General features: G+C 39.6%; 1 protein-coding gene across 1 annotated transcript; it reads right to left on the bottom strand.

Moving 5' to 3' along the window:
• Window positions 1-1,083: 1,083 nt before the first annotated feature.
• On the bottom strand, window positions 1,084-24,528 carry WTAP (WT1 associated protein). Its single transcript, XM_089530107.1, has 9 exons — window positions 24,345-24,528; window positions 23,333-23,574; window positions 19,279-19,316; window positions 19,096-19,151; window positions 17,391-17,449; window positions 13,877-14,004; window positions 10,790-10,968; window positions 4,245-4,399; window positions 1,084-2,268 (listed from the first exon to the last, which is right to left on the bottom strand). The coding sequence occupies exons 3-9, from the start codon at window positions 19,306-19,308 to the stop codon at window positions 1,691-1,693; spliced, it is 1,185 nt and encodes a 394-aa protein (XP_089386233.1). The 5' UTR covers window positions 19,309-19,316; window positions 23,333-23,574; window positions 24,345-24,528; the 3' UTR covers window positions 1,084-1,690.
• Window positions 24,529-26,978: the final 2,450 nt, after the last annotated feature.

The following is a 26,978-nucleotide window of genomic DNA, read 5'->3' as shown; positions in this document are numbered from 1 at the left end:
TGTACAACTCTATTTTGCTTGAATAATATGCTTCTCAATCATACAACCTACAAACTGGATGTGGAAAAACTATAGCTAATGTACTCTAGTATAGAGAATTAAAAACAGGGTTGCAGTATGCTGACCTGCAGTATTGGGTCATTTTGAAGGGTTAGGTTGTTTGACCGATATCAATGCAACATGCTGGGGATAAACTCCTTCCCATTACTCTCAACAACCTTTTATTAAGCTAAAAAAATTTGGATGTGTCAAATTTGGTTGTTATGTAAACCTGAAAAGGATATAGATTTAAACATTCCAAACACACGTTTAGAAATCTAATTTCTAAGGACAAAGATTTTGCACAAATGTCTTCTTTCTCCTCCTGTACAACAGAGGTACAGTTTAGAGGTTTCAGCTGTGGAAAAATCTCAGTGCCTGCACTAACACACATCTATCAAATACAAGGTACAGGTTGAGTCTCCCTTGTCCTAAATGCTTGGGACCACAAGTGCTTTATTTTTTGCATATACATGAGACATCTTGGAGTTGGGACCCAAGTCTAAACAAGAAATTCATTTATGTTCTGCCTACACCTTATACACATGCATGAAACAGTTTGTGTACACTGAACCATCAGAATGCAAAGGTGTCACTATTTCACCCACCCACACAGACAATTTTGGAGTAATCCAAATTTCAGAATTCTGCATGAGGGAGTCTCAACCTGTATATTTGTGCAAACCACCCCAGTGACTAGACATGGTAAAGAACATGTGCAAAATGTATTTAATTTGTAGTTAACACATTACCATCTGTAAGATTTGTGTAGCAATTGTGAATGCTTCCTGTACAGCTAGGATAGAATATGTGACTTGATAGAAACCCCTATGGTAGGTTCACCTTAGGATTACCATAAGTCAGAAATGACCCGAAGGGACACAACAGGAACAACAACAAGGAATGTGTCATTAGAACAGGTGAAGTAACTGATAAAACCATCATAAGGCACACTTGGAACTGACTTTTATGATCACTACATGATTTCACAGTTAAACCTGTCCACAGTGTCTGCACAGGAAAAATGAAGGGGGACTAAGTAAATTAATTATTAAAAATCTTTATTTAGGTTTGGTCAGTACAGGTAAGATAATAGTGGAGTCACAGAGCAATATGCATTAACAGGATACAACAGTTCTTAAACTGAGTAACTATGCACACAAAATTCTTAAACATTCGGTCACCTAAGGAGAACGCACAGATGTATGGTGGCAAAACTGGAACACAAACTACTACAGGACTCCCTCACCAAGTTCATTTTAGTTAGAAAACTACTGTACTGGGCAAACTTGGCAGTCATTAACCCACAGCTATTATGACAAATCTTGAGTGTTATAACAGTATGAGTAAAGAATGCCCTTACACAGCACAAGTTCTAGATATACACAGATTTGTACAGACATCATTGTGTTATACCTGGAAATAAAATTCCATTTTCAACTTCACATTAACTCAAAAATACCTTGAGCCTACACAAACATCCTTTTAGCAACATTCAACGTAATTGTTAAAATTTCAGAAGTGGCAGAGGTATTGAAGCAAAAAACCCACAAAGGCAAAATTGTGACATATATGCACTAATTTGAACAGTTCTGGACAGCTTCTTTTCCCAATTTAAATGACACTATATAAAAATGTTGCAGAAAAAAGGTTACAAAACTGAACCCTGTACATTTACATTTGAGTCCAAACCATTCTGAACATGACGAGACCCCGCAGTTCTGTTACCTTTCACACTGACTGTTTTCTCCTCTTGAGGATCATGATTGGAGTCTGTGTCATTTGAATGGTGTGTTAGAGAATTTTCACTACCAGTGGGAGAGTCTACACTTTCGTACCCAGTACTGAGTTGATTTATATAGCTACCAGATCCTCTGCCAGTTCTATCTTCAGAGTGGTTGGAAAGCTTATTACCATTGCTTGGTGAGGGTGGAAAGTCATCCTCTGCGCCACTACCCTCTCTATAAAAACCAGGCCCAGCTGTCCTCTGATGGGAAGAGCTGCCATTGCTTGGTCCATTAGCCAGACGACTGCAGTCTTTGCTCATTCCCTCTACCTGATCTATCGCTTCGGAAGCTGGAGTCCGGCTGGTGCCTGGAGCTGAGGATTGCGACTGCTGATACTGAACCAACTGCTGGCGAGTCTCCTTCAATTGCTGCTGTAGGACTAGAATGGTACTCTGCATACCTTCTACTTCCTCATCAAGCTGGATGATGAAATCATTCAGTTCTATGTAAAGAAAAACATATTTGGAGTATACACTTAATAACTCATAACCATCTCCTCAAACTATCATTTACCTGAGCAGGCCATTAACACGCTCAGTCATAGGATAATGAAATTTTGTTTTTCTTTATGTACAATTCTGATAAAGCAACTGAAGAAAATTCACAACTTTTATTTACTTTTCAGAGCTTTGCTGCTCAGACAGCACAAATCATTTGGGAATGGGGCACATATAGACTCTAACAAAAAGAGAAACAAAATATTGAACAGGTAACATTTAACCCTGCTGTTATCTAGTAAAAAGAACACAATCTAAAGAGGAAGCCCTCTGCAAATCAACATGCAGAATTTTGTACCTTGATATGATATCATCATCTGGCAAGGAATCCTAGGGAAAAATACTGTTACAACTAACATCGGGTTTGAAAAGATGAGGCAGTCTGAAGAAAACTCATGGCAATGGGTGAACACTCTGATCTGCTTGATTTAACATCCCTCTTTCCTTACTTTCTAAGAAGAAACAGGGCTTCTTGTTACTTTGCCTTAAACCTGTTACCCTTATGACTTCTGTCTTCTATAAATAAGACACACATATTAAAATAAATAAAGTAAGACTTCCATGCCCTATTACATATATGTAAGCAAAACAAAGCATGATTTATTATGATCAACACCACCAGATGAAATTACATATATGTAGAAGCTGGGGCAGCAGCTAACTTCAGCTAAGCTGTTTTAAAACCTATCTTGCACATGGTCACTTTGATAACTGTAAAAATCTTCACTGCATCTAAATATCATATTCAACTTCAATATCAATGAAATTATGTACAGGTTCTTGTTGGTAGTCTGCAAATCACCATCAGCCCCAATTACAAGGACCCGGTATAAATTTGGTGAGAGGTAAGCAAACAATAGCTACGACAGTGACGGAACTTTTTTTCAAATGAATAAAAATGATAGATAAAATAAGACACAATGTAGACTGTTGTAATTTGACATAGAATCCCAAATCTTAACTAGATCATCCAGGGCAGGGCAGGCCCGGCCTGGCCAGACATCCCATTTTATATCATCAAAAGCTACATTACACTAAATTTAGTATACTAAAGTATCTGTAAAATCTGTTGTAACCATGCATGGAAATGCCCTGGATATATACAGTGGACCCTTGTTATACGCTGGGGTTTGGTTCTATGATCCCCTGTGGATAACAAAATCCGTGGATGCTCACGTCCCATTAAATATAATAATATAGCAAAATGGTGTCCCTTATAAAAATAGAAAATCAAGGTTTCATATTTGAAATTTATACTTTTTTTAACATTTTCAAACTGTATATGCTTGAATCTGTGTATAAGAAATCCTTATGTAGGGGGAGATGTGCAACATTCATTTTAACTACGTTTCTTGATATACCTTAGGTCCTTCGGCACTAAAACTAAAGCCTATAAGTATCCTTCTAGCCTTTAGAAAATACTAACCTCCCTCCACCCTCCATAGCCCTAGGATGGGGCAGAATTTGTAAACCAAACAATAAACATGATCCTGTGGACTTAATTTAGAACCTGCCTGCTGCCTGTTGGGTTTTAAAAAAAAAACCCACCCACACTCTGGAAATACAGGGCTTAATGCTAACCAGACTAAAAGATGTACTTCCCTTCAGTTTTAAAATAGTCTTGCTATGGGGAAAATACAGCTTCTGTTTAAGAAACAAACCAAAAATACTACTTGGGGCACATAATTAGATATGCTCATATGCAAGCAGGCTTATCACAACAAATTTCCTAGTTAAACAATATTGTTTATATTAGTCTTCTTTTTTTCCAGTTTTGACCATAAGGTAAAATGAGGTTGAAACTAACACATTATTCAAAAATTTTACAGTGAAAACTTACACACGTCCAAAAACACAATATTTAGCCTGTGCCCTACAGAAATATACAGCAATTCTTCAGTTTCTTTAAAAAATCCCTTACCATCCTGACTGCTTTTAAGCTCCTCACTATATTTCTTCTGTAAAGCCAACTCTGCCTCAAGTTGTGCAATACGTCCTTGGGACAGCTGCCTTCCAAGCTCTTGATTCTCCTGGATAAGCATTCGACACTTCGCCATTAACTTTTTACCTGTTTGGCTGTAAAGGAAAGAGTCATCTATCACAAAATGAAAACAAATTCTGTCATCTCCCTTGATAAGCAGTAGTTGCTAGAAGTGATATCGCAGTACACATCATTCTAAAGTCTCATACTACCAGCTGCCACAGTCCAAAGTCTCACTACAGATACCACAAGCTGATCCATCATCTGTTGATGTTCTGGCTCTGTTCGGTGAAACTGGAAGGAAAGTTCTACATTTGAACAATTTAAATTATCAAAACATTAACTATTTTCAAAAGATATAATCTAACTTTGGCACTCAATAATCTCAGCAAGAAAAGATGTGGCACATGATTTGGACTCTTCAAGATATAGTGTAGAGCTGGAGGGACTCCCAACTCAATGTACCAAAACCCTTCCCTGTTGGTTTCATACCAAGTATGATGTGTCCATTTATTAAACATACCACAGCACAACTTACATTATTTCTGGTAGGTCAAGATTTTCCTACACCTCACACATCACCCATCAACCCACTGATATTTAGCATGCAGTTTACTCTCAATAGGTATAATATAACACACAGCTACAAAGCAGGTGGCCACTGTGTACTTGGAGGTCTGAGAGGGTATTGCCCTATTAGAAATAGCCGGATATATTGCAGCACAACTAACTCAAGGCCAGCATCTATACAATATGCTCACTACAAGCAGGAGCAGGTACATCATGCCCAAGACTTAAATATTTTTAGCACACAAATGATGACTGCTCAGAGCCCAGTTTGTAACAATTGTGTTAACTAATTGCTTCTATTGTAAGGAAGACTACAAAATGCTCTACATTTAAGGCAGATTTTGTGCATACACTTGTGTATATGTGATAGGGATTTATATAATCTTAGGCAACAAGCCCAAACATACTGAAAGGCATTTTACATGGTTTAGAACAGAGGTAGGGAACTGCTTGGTTTCCAAGGTTAATTTTCCACCATCCCTTAAGAAAAATACAGAATTGGATGGTCACTTCCATTTTTCAGAAGTCTTATTTTTCTTTGTTCCACATAAGGTATGTAGGTCAACTTGTACTGCAGGAGAATTCAACGTTCTGAAGGCACAATTCTCCAATTTTTGGCCTATTTTTCCAAGGTCCTGAAATCACAAACTTTACCTTGGGCCCCACATATATGGCCTATGGCCCAGAAGGTCTACACCCTGATACTAGAATCATGAAGAACAAGGGGCCTCAGAGATCATATAGTAACCCTCTACTCATCCCAGCAGATGCAGGATATCCATTAATACAGCACTGGTGACATGTCTACCTAGCTCTAAACATCTCTAATAATGTAGAACCCATCACTTTTCAAGGCAGCCCAACAGACTGTGAAACAGCGTGGAAGATTAGGAAATGCATCATAATGTTTTGTTCAAATCCTTTCTTGTAAATTGGTTCGAGTCCTACCCTCTCAAATAACAAAAAATTAATTTGCTCTATCATCTATGTGACAGTTCAGAGATGTAGAGACACCACCTCCTGCTTCCTCTCCATTCTAAACGTATCAACCTCTTTTGACCTTTTTCTCCATGTCCAGGCCCAATCCATGTTTGCTGCACTCCTCTGGATATATTCTCATTTTTCTATGGCTTCCTTAAAACTGTGGTGCCCAGAATGTTGTTTCTCTCATGCAGTTCTCTTATACATTTTAATATAACAATTTCAAACATTCCATGACCACATATAACAAAAGGAGTCACAGATCAATGGCAGAGCACATGCTTTCCATGCAGAAGGTCCCAGATTCAATCACCAGTCTGAAGGACCTCCAACAGCAGGCTTAGGGGAAAACTTTATCTGAAACATTGAAGAATTACTGCTACTTAAGGACAGACACCACACACTCCATTTAGTAAGCAGGTTGGTCAAAAACAGAAATGTAAGATAACATTTTCTATCCTCTTTGACGCTTGAGAACACCTGAAAGACCCATCGTCACTAAAGGACACATAATAGATGCAGCTTCAAAATTTGTATTAAGTAAAACTCGCTACATCCAATGTTTGTTACAACTTCAGTTGATTAACAAAATTGACGGGGCATAAATACAAATGTAGCAACTAGTAAGTCATTCATTATCATGGTTCTAGTCTACGCTGGAAGTGTTTTGTTCAGTGATGGGACCAACATAAACCTGCATTAAGGTCATTTCAGGAACAATATAAGTTAACTTGGCAACATCTATCCCAGAGAACCAGTGTGGTATAGTGGTTTGAGTGCTGGACTAGAACTCTCAGAGACTGGGGTTTGAATCCTCACTTGGCCACAGAAACCCATTTGGTAGCCTTGGGCAAGTCACACTCTCTCAGACTAGAGGGAGGCAATTGCAAATCCCCTTTGGACAAATCTTGTTGACAAACTCTGATACGTTTGCCTTAGGGTTGCTGTAAGTCAGAAACAACTGGTAGGCACACAAGATCTATCCCATTTGATGTCTTTAAAAAATAAATCTCTTTCAGGTATCCATTACCATAAAAACATTGCTGCCATTTATTTACATTATCTATTTTTTCTAGTTATGGCAGAAACCATTTAACTAATATCTAACACAATCCAAGCAAGTTAATTTCAATACTTCTATTTCCATGAGGAACATAAATCTACACTTTATCAATCTTGCAACATCTAGTTTAAAACTGTAAGCAGATACATCATGGTTTCATTACCCAACTACCCAGTTGGTTTGCCTATTCATGCAACTTTTATGGCTAAATAAAAGCTTGACTCTTTGGGATATTTCCTGTAATACAATTCCCTGTACAATTGTGTACTTCATGTAAAGAATTTCCTTACATAAATCAGTTTCACATATAAGGTGATTCAAAAGGGCTGGTACAAAACCAAGTAAGAACAGCTTTACTTTTGTACCATTCTTTTATCCTCACCCTGTACTACAGGGCTAAAGCCAATGTTAGTTCTATCTAGAATACACCCAATGAAAAATTGGTACTTAGCTGTGACTAAACTGTTCCATTTATTTCAATAAGCACACTGAAAGCAATAATTAAAACTGAATTTAGCCAATAACGTACAGTACTATCATCTTAAACCTTGGCCATAATCCAAATAGCTACTATGGTCATAAAAAGAGCTCAAAGATGCCTGGTAAAATATTCTTCTCTCTTTGCAACAGCCCTAATTGAATTTCTGAAACTTTTTTTGTTTCAAAAGCATCTTTGCATATATAAAGGATTTTTGTTCAATCAGATGTATAAACCCCAGAATTTCTGAACTTGGATGGCTCTTTGGATCCTGACAGAATTTTAACAATTTCAAAAATTCCATATAATTTTTTCACATCTACCTACATCCAATATAACGTATGCTACTAATTTTAAAAAACCTGCACATGGTATTAAGTTGTTGTTCATCATATTTTATAGTACTATAATAGTACTTCTATTAATATTATTAATATTACTATTATTGTTTCTTGTATATTAGACCAATGTTGATAAAAGAAAGGGCAATAACTAACTATATGTACAGAAATCTTGTAGCACCTTTGAGACTAGCTAAAGAAAGAAGTTGGTACCATGAGCTTCCGTGGACTTAAATCTACTTCCTCAGATTTCCACCAAATGCATCTGAGGAAGAACACCTAAATCTATGAAAGTTCAAGCTGCCAACTCCTTGCCTTCAGCTAGTCTCAAAGATGCTACAACATCTCTTTACATAATGATTTTACAGACTAACATGGCTATATCTTTGAATTCTAATTAACTACATGATAGATAATACATTATAGACAGTACCATAGTGAATATGACAATTATTTGGCAAAACAAATGTATTGTTAAGATATATTTTCTGAATATTTTACTATTAATTGGTGAGTCTCCATTGAAATATTTCTATTAATTAAAATTCCTGTTGAATGCTATGAAAGATATTAGAGACAATAAAATAAAATATGAAATATTCAGTGATTCCCCCCGCTGCAATCAAAAAGCTTGTTAACAGCGATGCAATACAACTCTTAAAACACTGTTGAAATAAAGTTAAACTTGCAAAAACATCTCTGTAAATACAAAAACTTCTCCTTATACACTTTAGAATCAATTTAATCAGGCAGAAGAGCATGTTAGCACTATTAAATAGAAGGTTAAAATAAATTGCTAAAACACATGAAAAAAATAATTGATGGAAAGTATTTCTTTAAAAAGGATAAATTAAAATCCCACCTCTTTGATGAGACTTCTGATGCTCTTAGCACGTTTTGGACTACAACCCTCAAAATCTTTACTACTGGCCATGTTAGCCAGGTAGAATATATGATCTAAAACTTTTGGAGGACAGCAAGAGAAAGCTATCAAAACGGAGTATGTGTATCCAAAGCAGTTGTAAGCAAGATAAAATAAAACTGCTCGGGTATCTATAGAAAGGTGATTTCATCATCACTCCTTTGATTTTTCCATGTGAAAATATGCATATGCCAATACCTTCTTAAAATCATAAAATTTCACTTCTAAAAACTAAGAATCATTTCTGCATGGCTATTTGAAGTGAAAACCAAGTAAATTTACCCTAAGATAGGTGAAATATTTAGAAACCCAATTCATTTGAAGTTGGCATTCTCTAGCCAAACATGAAATCATTTCATAAAGTTGAATAGTCACAAGCAATGTGTATGACTTCCCACAGTTAAAACGTACCTATGAAGAATTATTTTCTAATTATACATTCAGTAAGTTTTACAAATCAAGTTGTAACATATCAAGGCACATTTTTCTTCATCCAGAAAAAAATCTTACCTCTGTTGTGATGCTAGATCTTTAAAAGATCTTCCATACTGTCACACCAAGGTGATTTCCAAAGGGCACAATTTGTCTTTCTAGTTATACCCAAAGGTTTATATACGATCACATTCTATAAGCTACACCAGTTACCTAATGCAGAACTAAAATGTATTTCATGAGTGTGCTTAATTTAAGTTAGATTAATAATACTGAATTTAGAATGCCAGAACTAATACATTAATTCCTTGTTTTTCTGAGATTTTACCTTCTCTGAAATATTATTTTTTTTCACCAAAACCAAAGCATATTGACTAGAAGTATATAATACAGGAGTCCAAATTATTTTAGAAGTGTTCCCACTATTATCTAAACAGTGCACATAAAACTGCCCCATGCATCTATTCCTAGAATCCTTGGGATGTGCAAGGCATCAGAATATACCAGTCCTTCTGAACTGATGCCAACCAGTGGGATGTATGAGATCATCTCTTCAGGAGAATTTCTCTTCAGGAGAACAGGACATGCCAAAGCAGCAGCCTGTTCCCAATTCTTTTATACTTATACTCCATAAAGGCTTCACATACAGCAGTACGACCAGCAGTCTGCCCTGAGTTATGCAGTACAGCTATTTCAAGGCGCATTTTATAGAAGAGTGCAGTACAAAAACTAGGTATACAATGGATTGCAAAATCCCTCACACCAAATCTAAAGGCAACCACCATTGATGCACCTTGTATATAGTCTGCATATATTTTCTTAGGATAAAATTATAAATGGCACTTTTGTATTGACAAGTGCAGTATAAGAATCACAACTAGCATTTTGATTATATATTCTAGTTGAGATCCAGGGTGTACATGACGGCTTCAACAGTGTAAAAAGATATAATTAACTGCATCTATATTTGTACAGCACTAGATTTAGGAGTTCACATATCGCCAGCCATCCACAGAACAATTTTGTTATTCAAACCCATGACAAGGTTCACTGAAGTCCTATGGCGCTCAAATGCTAAGAAATCAATCAACACTGACTGTGTGCATTTTCTATCAGCTTTTCAAAGCTGATTACCAAATACGTGATTTAAACAAAATTCACCTCATTGAGTTTTGACCCAGCAGTTCAGTGAACAAGGAAGAAGTCCACAGTCTTAATGGCAAAACTGACTTAATCAGTCTCTAAGTCACTAGGTTAAGGGTTAAGAGCGAAGTATATTCCATCTTAATGTTTTACTCGAATTTGACATGATCAATTCATGATTAAAATCTCTATGTTCTCCTCCAATCTGTCTGTAGACATAGTGTGCCACAGACATTAGCCTTCTGCTTCTCCCTCTATTTTCTTCAGATAGAACCATTTTGCAAATGTCTACATGTTCTAGAAAGGACACTTTTTCTGAGGTGGCCACGTCTTCAGAACAGTCCGACGCTGTAAGGCCTCTGAGGCAAAGGGGGGGAAAGCTGAAACACAAGGTTCATCTGGTAAGTTTTACATTAAGCAATACAAGCTGGACAGTATAAGAATGTGGCTTTTGGCTCAAAACGTCTGAGTCTTGGTGTGGAAACGAGTACGTGGTTGTCCCACCAAAGCATTCTCTGTCAGGGAAGTCTTGACTGGGGAGTATGTTTTGTTTACCTATCAGGTGTAAACTTCCAGGCACTCAGTTCATTTTGGGCTTGTTCCAGTTTGTCTTTAGTCTGTTCCAGTTCACCTTTCATTTTTAGGAAAAACAAGTTGATGGCTGGGTCTACCATTGTCGTTCTCAGTTGAGCAACACTCGGCTGCTGGACTTGCTTGAGGTACTGGATCTGATTCTGCACAAAATTAAAGGAAAAATGATTAATCCTGCATTCATGGATCCAATTAATCCCGATACCCTTATATAAACCTCGTGGTTGTCATAATTAATATTTTCTTGGTCAGGGAACTCAAATTGGTAAGATGCAGCTGAAATTTACATGGTTCTATAAAAAAGCAATCTACATACCAGCATACTAGATATCTGCAAATGTTTAATATTCATTAACTACCATGGACTGTCTCTCAAATTGTGTTCCATGTTAAAATCATTTTCATGGTAATGTGGAAAATGACTTTGGTCCAAAACACACTGCAGAAATAATCCAGTTTCAGACTGCTTTAACTGCCCTAGCTCAATGCTAGGGAATCCTGGAAATTGTAATTTATTGTGACACCCAAGCTATCTGACAGGGAAGGGTAAATATCTCACAAAACTACAGTTCCCAAAATTCCCTAGCATTGAACCAGGGCAGTTAGTCTCAAACTGGATTATTTCTGCAGTGTGTTTTGGACCTTAAAAGACTGTAATTTTAGAGGATAAACAAAACCCTAAAATATAAGCATAGAATGCTTACAAATACACTGCAAAATATTTGGATTTACCACAAATAAAGAAATGTATCTGAGGAATATGTATTATATCTTTTGTGTGTGTTGTTTGCAATTTTATACACTTCTGATAGAGACAAATCAGCTGTAACAAGTTTTAACATTTTGAACTGTACTTCAAAAAAGCCCAATTAGTAGGCTCACATCAAGTTCTTCCCTTTTATCTCTGCCCATAGTTTTCATCCTTCAGGTAACTGCAGCAACTATTTCTGCATTTGACACTTTAAAGGGGGGGGGTCTAACTGCCATTTCTTATCTAACATGACAGAAACATGTGAATTTGGCTTATAGTAATGTCACTGTTACGTATCTTCAAGTCATTTCTGACCTATGGGGGACCCTAACCTATCATGGGGTTTTCTTAGCGATTTTCTTCAGAGAGGGTTTGCCATTGCCATCTTGAGGCTGAGAGAGAGTGACTTGCACAGGCTAATCCAGTGGGTTTCGTGGCCAAGCAGGGATTCAAACCCTGTTCTCCAGAATCATAATCCAATGCTCAAACCAATACATTACTTCAAAAATAGGCATTTTAATTGAATGACAACTACAATAGAGAGAATGTCTACTACAGTACATTTAAGTGAATGCTTAATATTAGTGTCACCATAAGAATTTTACTGGTTGATCAGCTTTAATGACTCATAACACAAAAACCAAATGGCCACTCTAGCATTAGCGTAGGTGTATGTGCCTTCAAGTCACCTGGCAACTTATGGCTGCCCCATGAATTTCATAGGGTTTTTACAGGCAAGGAATACTCAGAAATTGTTTTTTCCACTTCCTTCTTCGAAAATATAGTGTACAGCCCCTGGTATTTATTGGCTGACTCCCATCCAAGGTACTAACTAGAGCTGACCCTGCTTAGCTTCCAAAATCAGACATGAACTGGTGCCTTTATTACCTGGGAAATAAGAGACCTGATGTATGAAAGGTTTGATCTCAAGACCCTACTATCTCAGCCTTAGCACCACCAAGAAATCCACCATGCAGGCAATGTATGCATAATATAGCATTATTTGAGATTAAGACAACCTAGACTCTCTCATAGTACAGTCAGCCCTCTCCTTACACGGGGGATCAGTTCCGGACCCCTCCACGTAAGGCGAATTATGCCTATGCTCAAGCCCCATTGGAAACAATGGGGCTCGTGCACGGCGGTGCGGCTGCACAGCAGCATGCGGGCGCCACGGGCACGCGTGCCCATTAAAATGAATGGGACGTGCTGCCCCTTCCACCCCGTGTGCTTCCTGCGGCTTGAGCGTGTAAGCTCAAGTCCACATAAAGCGCGCCCGCATATGACGCGGGCGCGCTGTACTTCACCAGTGTAATCAAAATAAGTTTTTTTAATCATCTACATCCCTAATGTTACCTGCCAGAGCTCCAATATATACCATTCCCTCGTAGACAGCTAATAGAGCATAGTATGAGTAAGCGAGCTGTAACAGGAACTCCATATTTAAGCCTCATTTCTGCCTTGGAAGTAACTTTAAACAAACCACTCTTTTTCAGCCTCCTCATCTTCATAACAAGGATAACATGGATACTAATACTGACCTACCTTACTAGGGTTTTTTTTAAAGCTAATATAGAGCATGTATAAAATAGTTTAATATAGAAAAGGCAATTTCAGTGGGCCAACTGTCTGTCACTGAGATGCTTTGGCGGCATCATGAACCATCCAAAAATGAAAAAGCAACATAAATTGACCAACTTCACTTTTAGTTTTTAAAAATTCACATTTCAGGATATTAAGTGGTGGGGGAGGGGGATCCAATTAAAAGACAAAGAGCTGTTTGTGGAGGTTTCCAGTGGTTACAATTCAAGTTTTTTTTGTTATAAGTAAAGGGAACACACACATTACCAGCAGAGAACTGACTGTCACTTTCTTTTACCATCAAAACTGGCTATGAAACATTTCACTTTTACTGGTATGTATATTACAGTAAAGTGCAGTGTGTGAGAAAAAAAGCATAAAGGTATTATTTTATAGTCGTTCTGTTTTCAGCAACGATACCAGAATGTGATCAAAACACCTGTAGTACACATCTGGCAATCATTTCCACAATCTCTGGATTTTGCTTAGGCTTGGAACTAGCCTATGATATTCTCAATCACTTGAAAACCAGAAAATATGAATATGGTTTTAGACCATCACAATGAGAAATACAAAAAGTATGACCTCCTTAAAAATCTTAAAATATCCTTGGTACATACAATGGTAAGAATATATACTCTATATACTTCTAAGCTAAAAATAAATTACAGTGTATCAGCACAGACATTCTTATCCCTAGTTATTTGAACTTTACTTACAGTACACTCTTGCATCTCTTGTTCCTTTGTTGCCAGTCGCATCACCAGGATATTTTCTCTTCGAGCAGATTCTTGCTGTTGCTGCTTCAGCTTTTCTTCAGATTCTCTCAGTCCAGTTACATCGTTAGCTAATGTTAAATGACAAAATAAGAATGAGCAGAATCTTTCAATTTAAGCCAAACTACTGTTTCTAAAGATTACAAGGCAAAAATAACTGGTCTATTTTTTCTTGCCTTGCTCCCTTTTCAAGTTGCTTAAAGCCACTCATGTGCAACCAAGAATTTAAATGGGCTCATTTGCAGCCTTACACCACAGGAGCACCATAAACAGGAGATTCTGGTCATTCTTCCCTCTGCCAACTATCTATGAAAGACAGGGACAGCACATTGTGCCAGTGTGATAATGTCATGACAGACAACAGGCTTTTACACATGCAGTCATGCCCACTTGAAAAATAGTGGCAGTCTCAGTTTCTATTTGAAGACCCCCCAGATTTGTCACTACTCATGGGTAATTTTTCAGAGATATCCCAATTTGACTCTTCTAAGCTAGACTTCAGTTATCTGTGTTATGGTAACCTTTAGTCTAATTACTGAAATGCACTTTTCTTTGGGCTATCTTTGACATTATAGCTAAGCAGGATTCAGATACCATACTTTTGATCAGAACTAGGTGGTCTGAACATGTAACTCTATTTGTGGCTTGCCAATTTGTTTTGGAGCCTAATTGTAAATGCTGGTTTTGACAAAGACCTCAACAGCTTAGAACCCCAAATATCCCAAGGACTGCTTTTCCTCATACAAACTTTGCATGGACCATGTGTTCAACACTTGAGATCCATCTTTAATTTTTTATAGATATTTTTATAATTTGGATGATAATATGATCATAATATAATATGTATACTTTTCTAGATTGCTTCAGAACCCTTTTAGAAGCAATACTCATCTTCTTTAACAACTATGAATACACCAATAATTACTTCTTGTAGAATTTTCTAAGTCACAGTAGGATAGGAAAACTGGGTTTTCTCCACAAACTATAGGGCCCAAACAGACAGGCCAAAATAAAGCTGCTTCGGGTCACTTTGGTGGTATGCTGTTTAAATTATGCATGCATCCTAAAAGGCCGGAAGCCATACCAGTCACGCTCCAGTCCTAAGGACTGGAGCACAGCTTTGGCGCAGCTTCTGGCTTCTTAAGTTGCATGCATCATTTAAACAGCATACCTCCAAAGTGACCCGAAGCAGCTTTATTTTGGCCTGTCTGTTCAGGCCCTATAGTTCATTTTGAGTTCAGGCAATAAATTCACACTGATTAAACTAAACTTGTAACAGATGTGTTTAGGAAAACAAAACTTACTTGTCACAGTCTAGAGGCACCATATGGTTAACTATACCACTAACTTTTGTTTCCTATATTAATCCCATAGCAGACAGGTAATGCATGCTTTTGCCTTCAGAGACAGGAATAAATTTTAGAAACTTACAGTAAAATAACCTAAACTTTGAATGTGTTTACATGAACAGATCAAATAGGTTTGACTGCCAAAGGAGAGGAATGTGAAATTGAAATCCTAAAGTAATTTTATAAACAAAATGAGAGAGCAGAAAACCAATTATTTCAGCTGCCAACATTCACTGCACATGAGTGAACAAAATGACTTGGGGATGTTTATAGTAAACAGATTGAATAAATAGTATCCTGTGATGCCCAACAGACTAATTAAGCAGCTATGGTACTGCACCTGCTCTTAAGAAAACTCTTACTAGGGTGTAACAGAGGTTACCACTTACATGCAAGAATGGAAAATAAGATCATTAAATGGAAGGTTATTCTGAAGTTCAGTCCTCAGCTATTAGAATTAATATCAGAATTAGAAGAGTGTGGCCACAATACTAACCTGAATTAGAGTACCTTTAAAGCCTTATGCCTAAAGCTGTCAACCCATCCTTTCAAGTGTACAATCAAGACTTAGATAACCAAATGTAATAATCCCCCAAAAAGCACTTTAGGTAGTAGCAAGTTCTAGCGCTGTAAAATACTTATTTACTGAAACTGCAAACATCTGTTTAATAGCTTAAAGCTGTACTGGCCTAAAAAAAAATAACTGGTAAAAAAAATAAACTTCTATCAAACATTAACCCATATAAAACCATCAAAAGTATATTCACTCTATGATCAAGTCTGTCAAAATAATATAATGATTCTTAAAGTAATCTTCAGGTATGACTGCAGATGAGCCCAAAAATATGAATGGTGGACAAAGCTCAACACATTCAGTATATCAAATTAGAAGGTTGTACCTTTATGGCATACTTTTGAAGAAAGTGACAATTTGTACCCTACCCCTATCCCAAACATGTCCTGGACATGTTTATTATTTGCACTGTGGTGAACCAAACAAGATTTCCATACTAAAAGGGCTGGCTAAGTAAAATGACCAATGAGAATCTTAAAACACTTTTAACTGTGTTACTGAATTCATTTAGTTTTAGCACAGGCCCCTTTAACATATCACTAGCTCATTTAAAAAAAAAAAGCCTCATCACCATTCAGAAATTAATGAACCAACACTGTTTCTCCCTTTCTCTTAGGGACTACTTAAGTAACTTTGCTTTGTATTACTGGGAAGGTAAGACAGAAAAAATGCAGACTAGGGATTTATATAACTACCTCCTAATTAACATCCATAAAACGTATCCAGGGGTAACCATGTTGGCCACACAGCTAAGTAACATCCAAAATTCATAAGCTAGTGATATCTTTCTTGGGCCAGCCAAAATGCACCAAAATACATGTTGCAGGCTTTTGAAGCTCCACTGGCTTCTTCATCAGGCAAAGGTGTTAAAAATCATACAGGAGAAAGGAATTTATTATGATGTTAGAGTCACAGGCCTGCATTTTGTCAAAATGTTGTTTTCAATTAAGATGGTATGGAGACAAGCCACTCCTGGCCATGTGGGTTTTAAGAAAACCAAGGAAACCAAGGAACTGGGACTTTATTCTTTCTCTAGCAAAGGTAAAACATTTAAATTGGGAAAAAGCTGGGACTACATTTGGCATGTTTTACTTAAGCAGCACCTAACATTTTTCCTAATGCAACAGCATGGTGGCTTCTAAATTCAAAGTTCTCTGCCTATAAAAGAGGGCTGATAATCTGCAAGGGACGGAGGCAACCTGGATCTCAAAAGAAGTATCTCATTGCGTTGCTAATGGAATTTAAATTTTATTTCCTGGACTGTAAGACCCTTTGCCTAACATATTAACTGTGACCAGTTAACTGTACTGTTATCCAGACCATTTTTGTGAAAGAATCTTTAGAAATCTTTTCTGGGCTGTACTTATCCAGCCCCAAACTAATTCCAGAAAGCAGCATCACCATCTTCTTGTTCTTTTTTTTAACTGCCACTTCTAATTCTTAAAGAGTAACTCAGACTTAATGATATACTTAATTGAGTTTCAACTACACCTGATCTTAGCTAAAAGGCCAATGAGTGAGAGTTTCAACTTACAATTAAGGTCTGTGTATTTCCCCTCCAGAGCTTGTACATATGCTTCGTACTGCTTCCACCTAAGAATTAAAAATATTTTTTCAATTTTTTAAAATTAAAATATGCTTGAGTAACACTGACATGTATAATGCATTCAAATGCACACCAAGATCTTCATGAAACAACTGTTTTCAACAGACATTATGAACTACATGTGATCTCAGAACTAAGGATCTTATAAAAATCTTAATCTTAAAAATTAAAAAAAAAATTTATAACAACTGCTGTATTTTGGTTTGTCCAAAATCTGATCCACTACCAGGAAGATAATTCAGGAGATATGACACACAAGATGGCCAGAAGTGCTTTCACAATTCTTTAGCTGGTGTGCCAGCTTCAGTCCTTCCCAAAAAAGGCTGATCTTGACCAGAGTTACAGTTACATGTTCTGGTTCACTGCAGAGTACTGTAATGCACTTTGTATGGGATTACCTTTGAAAAATGTTTAGAACTGCAACGGATATAAATGCAGCAGCAAGATTTCAGACAGAAAATAATCTTTTGCTCATATCTGCATTATATAAACTGACTTTCAATGTTTCCAAGACCAATACAATACGTTAGTTATTGCTTTTAAACCCTGTAATGTAATTTGGGATTATGATATCTGAAGTATCACATCATCCAATGAGAAAGTCACTGCATACTGGAGGTCACTGAAGATGTTTCCTCCACCCCGTGTTACTCCAGTTGGGACATAGGATCCATATGATTGGATTCCAAAGTAAAAATGCTCAGATCCTGGAATTTCCTATGAAGAGAGCGAGTGAATCCTGGCTAACCATTACCTAAAGAATGCTTGCATAGCATGAGAATGACTGAACTTTTTTTTAAGAACAGTGGGGCTTTTTTTGTATTTGCATGTTGTATTGGTTAGTTTTGTTGATAGTAACTAAGGGCCTGAACAGACAGGCCAAATGAAGCAGCATCAGGCTACTTTGGAGGCATGCTGTTTCAACTGTGAATGCATCCTAAGAGGCCGGAAGCCATGCCAAAGCTGCGCTCCAGTCCTTAGACTGGAGCACAGCTTTGGCACGTTTTTTGGCCTCTTAGGATGTGTGTGTCATTTAAACAGGACACCTCCAATGTGGCCTGAAGCTGCTTCATATGGCCTGTCTGTTCGGGCCCTAAATTTAAAAAAAAATGTGATTGTAAGCCACTTGTAATCCCTTAATTGGACAGAAGAAGTTGTCATAATTCTATAAATAACTGTTAACTAATTAGCGTTAAGACTAAATGTTAATTTGAACCTGGTTCTTCTTTGATCTAAATTAAATGCACTAACCATAAGGTTAACTATTCATGTCCATTTTAAAATCCTTCTTTACACAATTATCTAGCTTCAGGCAAACAGGACAACATAATGGGTTGGTTTCTGTAAAATGCAAGGGGGCTGATGTGGACCTTTGAAAGTAAATTTATATTCTTTCTTCTTGAAAACTGTCCTTTAGTAATAACAAAACTCAAAAATAGGAAAAATGGTATTTTAAATTCCCCATCCCTTGTTTTAGAATAACCAATGCACTTTCTTCAAATGTGCAGTGTTCATCTCATTACATCAGTAAACTATAAATTGTTCTTAAGTGATACATTATCATGAAGATACACAGTAATCAGAAGACTAAGAAATGTACTGTTTAGAAATGGAAAGTGACTTATTACTTTACCTTAAGATCAGCTCATCTCTAGGCAAAACCTTGAAGTCTGTTTCGCTGAGACGAACCTAAAGAACAAAAATATTCATGTTCAACTCTTTCCCCTGATTATAATATCTATACATATATCAAGAAAGAGACAGGCAGATAGACAGAAAAACACACACATCTAAAGAGAATGATTTTCAAAATTACCTTCTTTGGAAGTGGTTCTTCATTAGTCATTGTGAATTCTGGGGGAAAAGAAATAGACACTAGCATTACTTGTGCATCTCAGGAAAAGCTCATGCTGCCAACTTCTTTCTTTCAGTTAGTCTCAAAGGTGCTACAAGATCTCTCTACATACTGCTTCTACAGACTAACACAGCTTTATCTTGAATACCAGCATTACTTGGTTCTCTTCTAAAGGTAGCATATCACATTAAAAAACAAAGACTGCATTTCCACCAAATATCCTGTAATTTATTTTAAATAACTAATGTAAATGTAAGAAGTGCTAGGGGGAGCTTGTTTCCCAGCACAAAAATTAAAATGGGACTAGCTGTTTAAATGTTTAATAGCATTAAGTCAGTTTATATAAATATGTTATATAGCCTGAGAAAAATAATCTACATTGAAAGTCTGCATCTTCTAGAAGATTATTTTCAAATTTGAATTGTCCCAAAATGTTCACCATTTAAACTCTTTTCTAAGGATACTACAATTTGATTGGGTATAGGTTTCCATATCTAGTAAATGTTGTTTTGTTTGTGCTGCTCAGGGCCATTGCAAATAATAATAATGATTATCTATCTATTGGCCAATAATCACCAGCATAAACAAAAACCACCACCACCCACCCAACTGCAATTCTGGGAAGCCAACTCCAGGAAGTTTCCCAGTCCTCTGGAGGAGGTTTTTAGGATGTTCAAGATGAAGGGAGTAAAGGAGTGCTGCAGTGGCAAAGGAAGCTGGATCTCCTTTGAGTGTTGCTGATGGAAGCAGCTGGACCCTGGCCATGGCTTCTTGTCAATAAACAGCCATAAAGATTTTTAATGTAAGAGCCATCCTTTCACTAAGTCTTGAATTACCAGAAGATTAGTGATTTCTAAAAGAGATCAGTAAAATAAATCTTCACAAAGCCCATATATCATGGCTGGCCAGGTGTTGGGTGTAGGGGCCAATTTTCTTCCCTTGTGACCCTCGAGTTTGCCTAGATGGCCAAAAATACCCCTCATCAACCAGAAATAGCAGAAGTCCACTTCTCTTCTTGAAAAACTGGGTCTTTTTACAGTGTTAACCAGCACAGGATTGACAAGTCATTTAAAAGGTGGATTGCCATTCTGTGGACAGGGAGTTTGGAGCAGCACAAAAACAACCTTAAGAGGGCTACATGTGGCCTTGAGGTATTTGCTCACCTCTACCTATATCCATTTGTAGTATGAATGTTTATGTGTCTACTCAAAAGTATAATTAACGGATCTCATTCCCAAGAAAATGTATACGTTATGATGAGAGAGTTTAAGGAAAGAAACCTGAAGGTACCACAATTCTGTGAGCTGTCATTGAATGACATCATTACAACCCATTCCTTCATATTGTACTGTATAATCCAGTCAGTTTAAAAACAAGTTATCTCTGGATTAACAGACCTCCTATTACCATATCTATATTCTAATGAACTGTAGGGATAAAGCATATCCTGCAAACCTGTGCTTACACCAGGCAACAGCTTTGTGGATGGAGTAGCATGGTAACTACTTCCTTTTGCAAATAAACACTATTTGATGTTACTCCTGTTCAGCACGTGAACCACCTTCCAATCACGATCTGACATTAGACACCCATCCCAAAACAGCCTTCCATCAACACCCTGAACAAATATATAAATGCAGAAGTATTTTGAAGTAACAATATATTTTATCAACTTTTTACTACAGTAAATAATCAAACTAAAATTAATTGTCAGCATTAAACTATACTTAGTGTGCTAATTCAGACATATATGGTCTCTTCTTCTCTGATGCTGTCAAGCCATATGTCAATCTTTTTCCATATCAGCATGCTCAATAAACAGTGCAACTTGTTGAATTAACTGTTCAGTGGTGTTGCCTTGAGCCTAGAATGCTTTTCAGAACACAGATATACTCCAACTGACAAAGCCTCTAGGAAAGAAACTTCTTTTTATAAAGTCTTTTTATAGCTATGCAGTCTCTCCTTTGTCCTTGTCCTCTCTCTAGCTGAAAGCTTTGTTAGCAGCATAGATGATGAAAAGGGGCTGGGGAAAAACAGGCTTTTGGTGACAGCATGTCTTCAGTAAACAATGCAATAAACCTTGAGCTGAGAAACAATGGGATTCTGATCTAGTTGATCCGACTGCATGAAACAGGGAAGGTGAACACCAGCTCCCTCCAGAATCCCTCACTGAGCGTGTGCTAACAGAAAAACAGAGGGGGAAAGGGAGAGCAGATAAGCCAGCTTCACCAGGTACTTTCTCGACATTAAAAAGGGCAGATCTGTTAAGTCTGACCACAACAATGTAAATCATAAAAGTGGGCACTGGTGAAAGAAAATCTCATCCTTGGATGCATTATGGAAGCAGCCTTGGACTCTAGAAGGGTCAATGTTTTTTTGTTTCTTCATTCAAGGCCTGCTTGTTTAATTTCACACGTGCCTGTCTTTGGTTCTGACTAAAGTCTGCTGAAAAATATTCAAGCTACCCTTCTGTTTTGTGATGCAGGAAGTTAAGCAAGGTCAGTTCTTGTTAATGCTTGGATGGATATCACCAAAGAATACCAAGTGCTGTAGGCAATATTTCAGAGGAAGGAAACTGGCAAAGCCACCTCTGAGGATTCCTTGCCTAAGAAACCCCATGAAATTCAAGGGATCACCATAAATTGACAGCCAACTTGATACACTAATAATACACACATAGCAACATCTCCCTGTCCTTTCCATGTTACTTCTGCCTCTAGTACCAAAGTTTCTGTTGAAGTAGTAATGCCCAGGAACACATCTACAGTACTTCCTTAGCTGAACTACACCTGTATGATGAAGTAATCTTCCCCACACATCTGATCTATGCTTAGCATCCCTCTCCAAGCAACAAAACAAGCTTGGGGAAAAGAAGACTTAATAGCTGAACAGTGTAAAAGTCCTACGGTATGTCCCACCATATCCACACATCCAGAGCATAGTGACTTAGACGATGCCATCTCCCATCACGGAGGAAGAGAAGGGGATTGGGGATTGGAAAGGGGCTAATGTTGAATTTTTAATTGTATTCTGTATACACTTTTCTTCCTGAAACCTGCCTGGATTCTCTGTGATTGGGCGGGCTATAAATAAATAATTTATTATTATTATTATTATTATAGAGTTAGTACATCAATACTGATGGTCTCTACAGGCGCATCCCCAAGAGACTATGAAGGAATGGGGTGGCTCACACAGCAACTGCATTAACAGTTTATCCATGGCCTCCTTTCCTTGTAGGCAGTGGCCCTTTAATCTCAACCTCAAGTGCAGCAAGCATTGAATTCAGGGCTGCCCACGAAGAATACGTTTTGAGTTGTGGCAAGCAGTGACCCTAAATGGCAGCCTATGTTTGCTACTAGACAAACAGGGCATCTACTAATTCAGAACATTATGGGAGGTAAAGGTTCCTCATTCTAAAACCCTTATGCCTCGATTTCCTTCTTTTTCTGAAAGGACACTGTTTTACGTAGTCTCTGGGAAATGTAACTATACAACTATACAACTGCAACTTAAACGAAGCGTCCCAGGCAGGGCTGCAGGTCACAGACAAGCGCAGGCTCCTCTGGACCCAGATGCGTCTCCAAGGCTTGTCAGTATGCATTTGCATCTGCACTGGGACCCTGGGGTCTCTGGGGTTTGCTATGGATGCTCAAGCCCCATTAAAGAGAGGGGCGCGATAAAATGGTGCCCTTCTACCAAAGGCCAAGGCTTGCTATTGGGAATGGATATAGCTTTGAATCTTTTCAACCCGTGGATCCCAAACACGCACCGCAGAAACAGCGCTTTGGCTCTTTGTCTGGCTCTTTGCTATGGAATTCTGGGAGTTGGAGTTTGTTGAGGGGCCTTCCTTCCTTCCTTCCTTAAGCTCCGCTCCGCTCTGGGCCCACAACAAACTCCAACTCCCAGAATTCCATAGCAAAGAGGCAGCTAGTGTTAAAGCGCTGCCAAACCGGGTTATCATTCCAGTGCGGATGCAGCCCCATGGTCCTCCTCGGACCAGGCCGCCACTCACCTCAACGCCGGCGGCGGCGCCGAAGCAGCGTCGCCCTCCTCCTCTTCTTCCCCCGCAGACAGAGTACCTCCGAAGCGGGCCTTCCCTCTCGCATCAATAAGCGAAGCAGCCCCGCACAGCCCCGTCCCGCAGAAAGGCCTTCTTCCCCTCGGACGACGGGAGGGCCCCCCGCCGCCTCCGCACACAGGCGCTGGCTGGCCGACTTCCCTGAGTCCCGCTCTTTTATTTGTTGGTTCGCTGCGCTACAAAATGGCGCCGGCGAGAGAAATGAGAGAGAGAGGAGACGCCTCGCCCCTTCCTCCCTCGCGAGCGCCGGCCGCAGAGCGCGACTCAACCGCCTGCCACTCAAACGGACAGGCTCCGCCCACGGCGTCCTTCTACGCTGCCGCCCTCCCTCCCTCGCGAGGCTGTCACTCAAAAGGGGCAGGCCCCGCCCGCCGCTTCCTTCTACCCTCGAGTCGAGGCTGCCACTCAAACGGGCAGGCCCCGCCCACAGCTACCTTCTCCCTCCCTCGCGAGGCTGCCACTCAAACGGAGAAGCCCCGCCCACCGCGTTCTCCTACATTCCCTCCCTCCCTCCCTCCCCCCTTCCTTCTTTCCTTCCTTCCTTCGCCTCTTCCTCGCGAGCGCCGACCGCAGCGCCTAGCCAACCTTCTGCCACTCAAACGGACAGGCCCCACCCACCGCTCCCTCCTACGCTCCTTCCCTCACGAGGCTGCTACTCAAACGGTCAGGCCCCGCCCACCGCTCGCTCCTTCCTTCCTTTCTTCCGAGCTCCGGCTCCGCCCACAGGTCCCTCCTTCGCTCGTCGCGAGGGCCGGCCGCAGCGCCCACCCAAGCGCTGCCACTCAAATGGATAAGCCCCGCCCACGGCTTCCTTCCTCCTTCCCTCCCTCCTTGCGAGCGCCGGCCGCAGCGCCCAGCCAACTGCTACCAATCAAACGGAGAGGCCCCGCCCACAGCCGCGCTCTTCCTCGCGCCGCCGCCGCCTCCTCCTCCTCCTCCCACTTACCGGCCCAGCCAGCCAGCGAGCAACTGCCTCTGCTGCAGTCGTCGCGGCGCCGTAACTACTTCGCCTAACGCGCCTCCGCGCGTGCGCCCTCTTTCACACACACTCACACAGCCCTCCGCGTTCTAGCAGTGGTTCAGGCGAGGCCTTTTGGCTGCCTTTATTTCTCGCTACTGCAGTAATGAAAACGAGTGAATAACACTTGCGGGGAGGGGGGTGTGGAGAGAAAAGACGCAGCGCGCACGCGCACTACTCCTTCTTGCGTCCCTCAGAGTACGCAGCCGCAAAGCATTGTGGGAGAGAAATAGCGGAAGGGTATTGGTCTATGAGGGGAGAAATGTGGCCCTGTTCACTAACTTCGCTCCAAAGCTGTAACGAGACGTCTGTTCAGGATTAAAATAAATGAACCCCTCTAGTGGCCACATCACCGCACTACACTCTCACAGCGCTGCTATTCCATTTCACTGTTCTGGCCGCCTCCTGTTGCATTCTGGGTTTTGTAGTTCAGTGAGGCCTAAGAGTTCCCTGGCTGAGAACTAAATGCCCCTCCCTCAACTACAAATCCCAGAATGCAACAGGAGGCAGCCAGAGCAGCTAAAGTGGAATAGCAGCGCTATAAGAGTGTAGTGTGGTAATCTAGAAAACGTCCAGGGGTAGCAATGTTGGCCATTTAAACACAAACGCAAACAAAAACCCATCAGTGATACCTTTATTGGCCAACCAAAATGCACAATATGCTTGCAAATGCTTCCAACAAGTATATTGTGCATTTCGGTTGGCCAATAAAGGTATCACTGATGGATTTTTGTGTGGTGATCTAGTCAGTTATGCGCGCTTTCCAGTCTGGAAGAAATCTGTGGGATGTCAATATTTTTCAGATATCGTCCGAGGGCTCAGCACTGGAGAGTGTGTGCGAAGCAGTTCCCAACACACACAACTCACAATCAGCATGACATTCAGTAGATGAGTGCAGGGTGGCCAGGGGTCCTCCTTTTCCAGGACACACCTACATTTCAACCTGTCCAGGAGGAGTCCCAAAATGTCCATTTCAAGCATGGTTAAAAAGCATACATTTACATGAGTGTCCTTAGCTTTGGTTTGCTAACGTTTGGTAAAGCCCTACATTTTTCTTGAATGTCCTACATTTTGTGGTACCCTGTCCTCCTTTGTGGTTAAAACATCTGGTCACCCACAGGGCTCATGAGTAGCTATGAACTCAAAAAGTATCCACAAAATAGCCATGTTAAGCAAACGTTGCTTCCACGTTCGAGGCACAAACAACATCTTAGGACACCACAAAGGCAGTCACCTTTATGATGGCCAAAGCAACAAACAATTAATGACAGCCGTCATCCGCACACCATCCTTGTGAGTTCTCAAGTTGTGAGTTCTCTTGCAAACACAATGCCAAGACTCAATCAGTGCTGCTCCTAAGTGGAAGTTTGTGGACCAAACAATAACTATTATAAGTTCCCAAGGAAAAAAAAAGTTATAGCCCATTTGGCCATGAAACCCAATGGGAGACCTTGGGCAAGTCACACTCTCTCAGCCTTGGGAAGGCAAAGGCAAACCCCCTCTGAACAAATCTTGGCAAGAAAACCCTGGTCACCATAAGTAGAAAACAACAACAACATAACCGGTAAGCACAAATAGGATGCTCTCTGGCACAATGGGGGGTAGACACTCCACCACATCAGATTAATTGGGAGGTTTGGGGCTACTTGGAGGCTTAGTGGTTCGAGGCCTAAGCACTGCGTGACGGAGCGAGCTCCCATCACTAGACCCAGCTTCTGCCAACCTAGCAGTTCAAAAGCATTTAAGGATGCAAGAAGATAAATAGGTACCACTTCAGTGGGAAGGTAAGAGCATTCGGTGCAGTCATGCTGGCCACATGACCGCTGGAATTGTCTTTGACAACTCTGGCTCCCTTGGCTTAGTAACAAAGATGAGCGCTGCCCCTTATAGTCAGACCCAACAATTGTGTCAAGGGGGAAACCTTTACCTTTACCTTGTATTAAAAATAAGGAGCAAGAAGAACTGGAAAGTGAGCCAAAGCTGGTACTGCAAACCCTGGGTAAACAAACTCATTTGTAAGAATTGAGCCAGAGTTCAAAAGATCCCAATGGTTCATAGATGGGACACAAGACCAATTAATCTAAGAACCGGCACTGGCACACATACATATACAGATACATTACAATTGTTTTCCTCCCCAAGTCATGTCACTTCATATGTCCAAAGTACAATATTTCAGTCCAGTGATGTTGGGTTCCAGTGAGAGAACTGTCTAATTTAAATAGATTGTATGTACAGCGCTGTGTAAATTTACAGCGCTTTATAAATAAAGGTTAATAATAATAATAATAATTTGCTCTTGAATCCATATCTTTTTGGCAATCAGTGGTATCTGTAGAACTCTTTTCCAGCACTACATTTGAAATCAATGGGTTCTCTTCCTGTCAACTTTATTCTCTGTCCACCTTTCACAACCATACATAGAAATCAGAAATATTATGGCATGGATGATCTGGCTTGATAAAGAATTATATATATTCTTGAGGATCTCACCTTCATAGCTAGGGATGCCATAACCAGGCAGCCCCCGTGACAAACCCGCTTTTGGGGGGCCCCCTCCCA

Source organism: Sceloporus occidentalis, unplaced genomic scaffold, assembly GCF_023333645.1.
Source record: "Sceloporus occidentalis isolate IW3139 unplaced genomic scaffold, rSceOcc1.0.p SCAF_6, whole genome shotgun sequence".
Lineage (NCBI taxonomy): Eukaryota > Metazoa > Chordata > Lepidosauria > Squamata > Phrynosomatidae > Sceloporus > Sceloporus occidentalis.
Note: the sequence above shows the minus strand (reverse complement) of the source record. Positions and strands in the feature narration are given on the sequence as shown.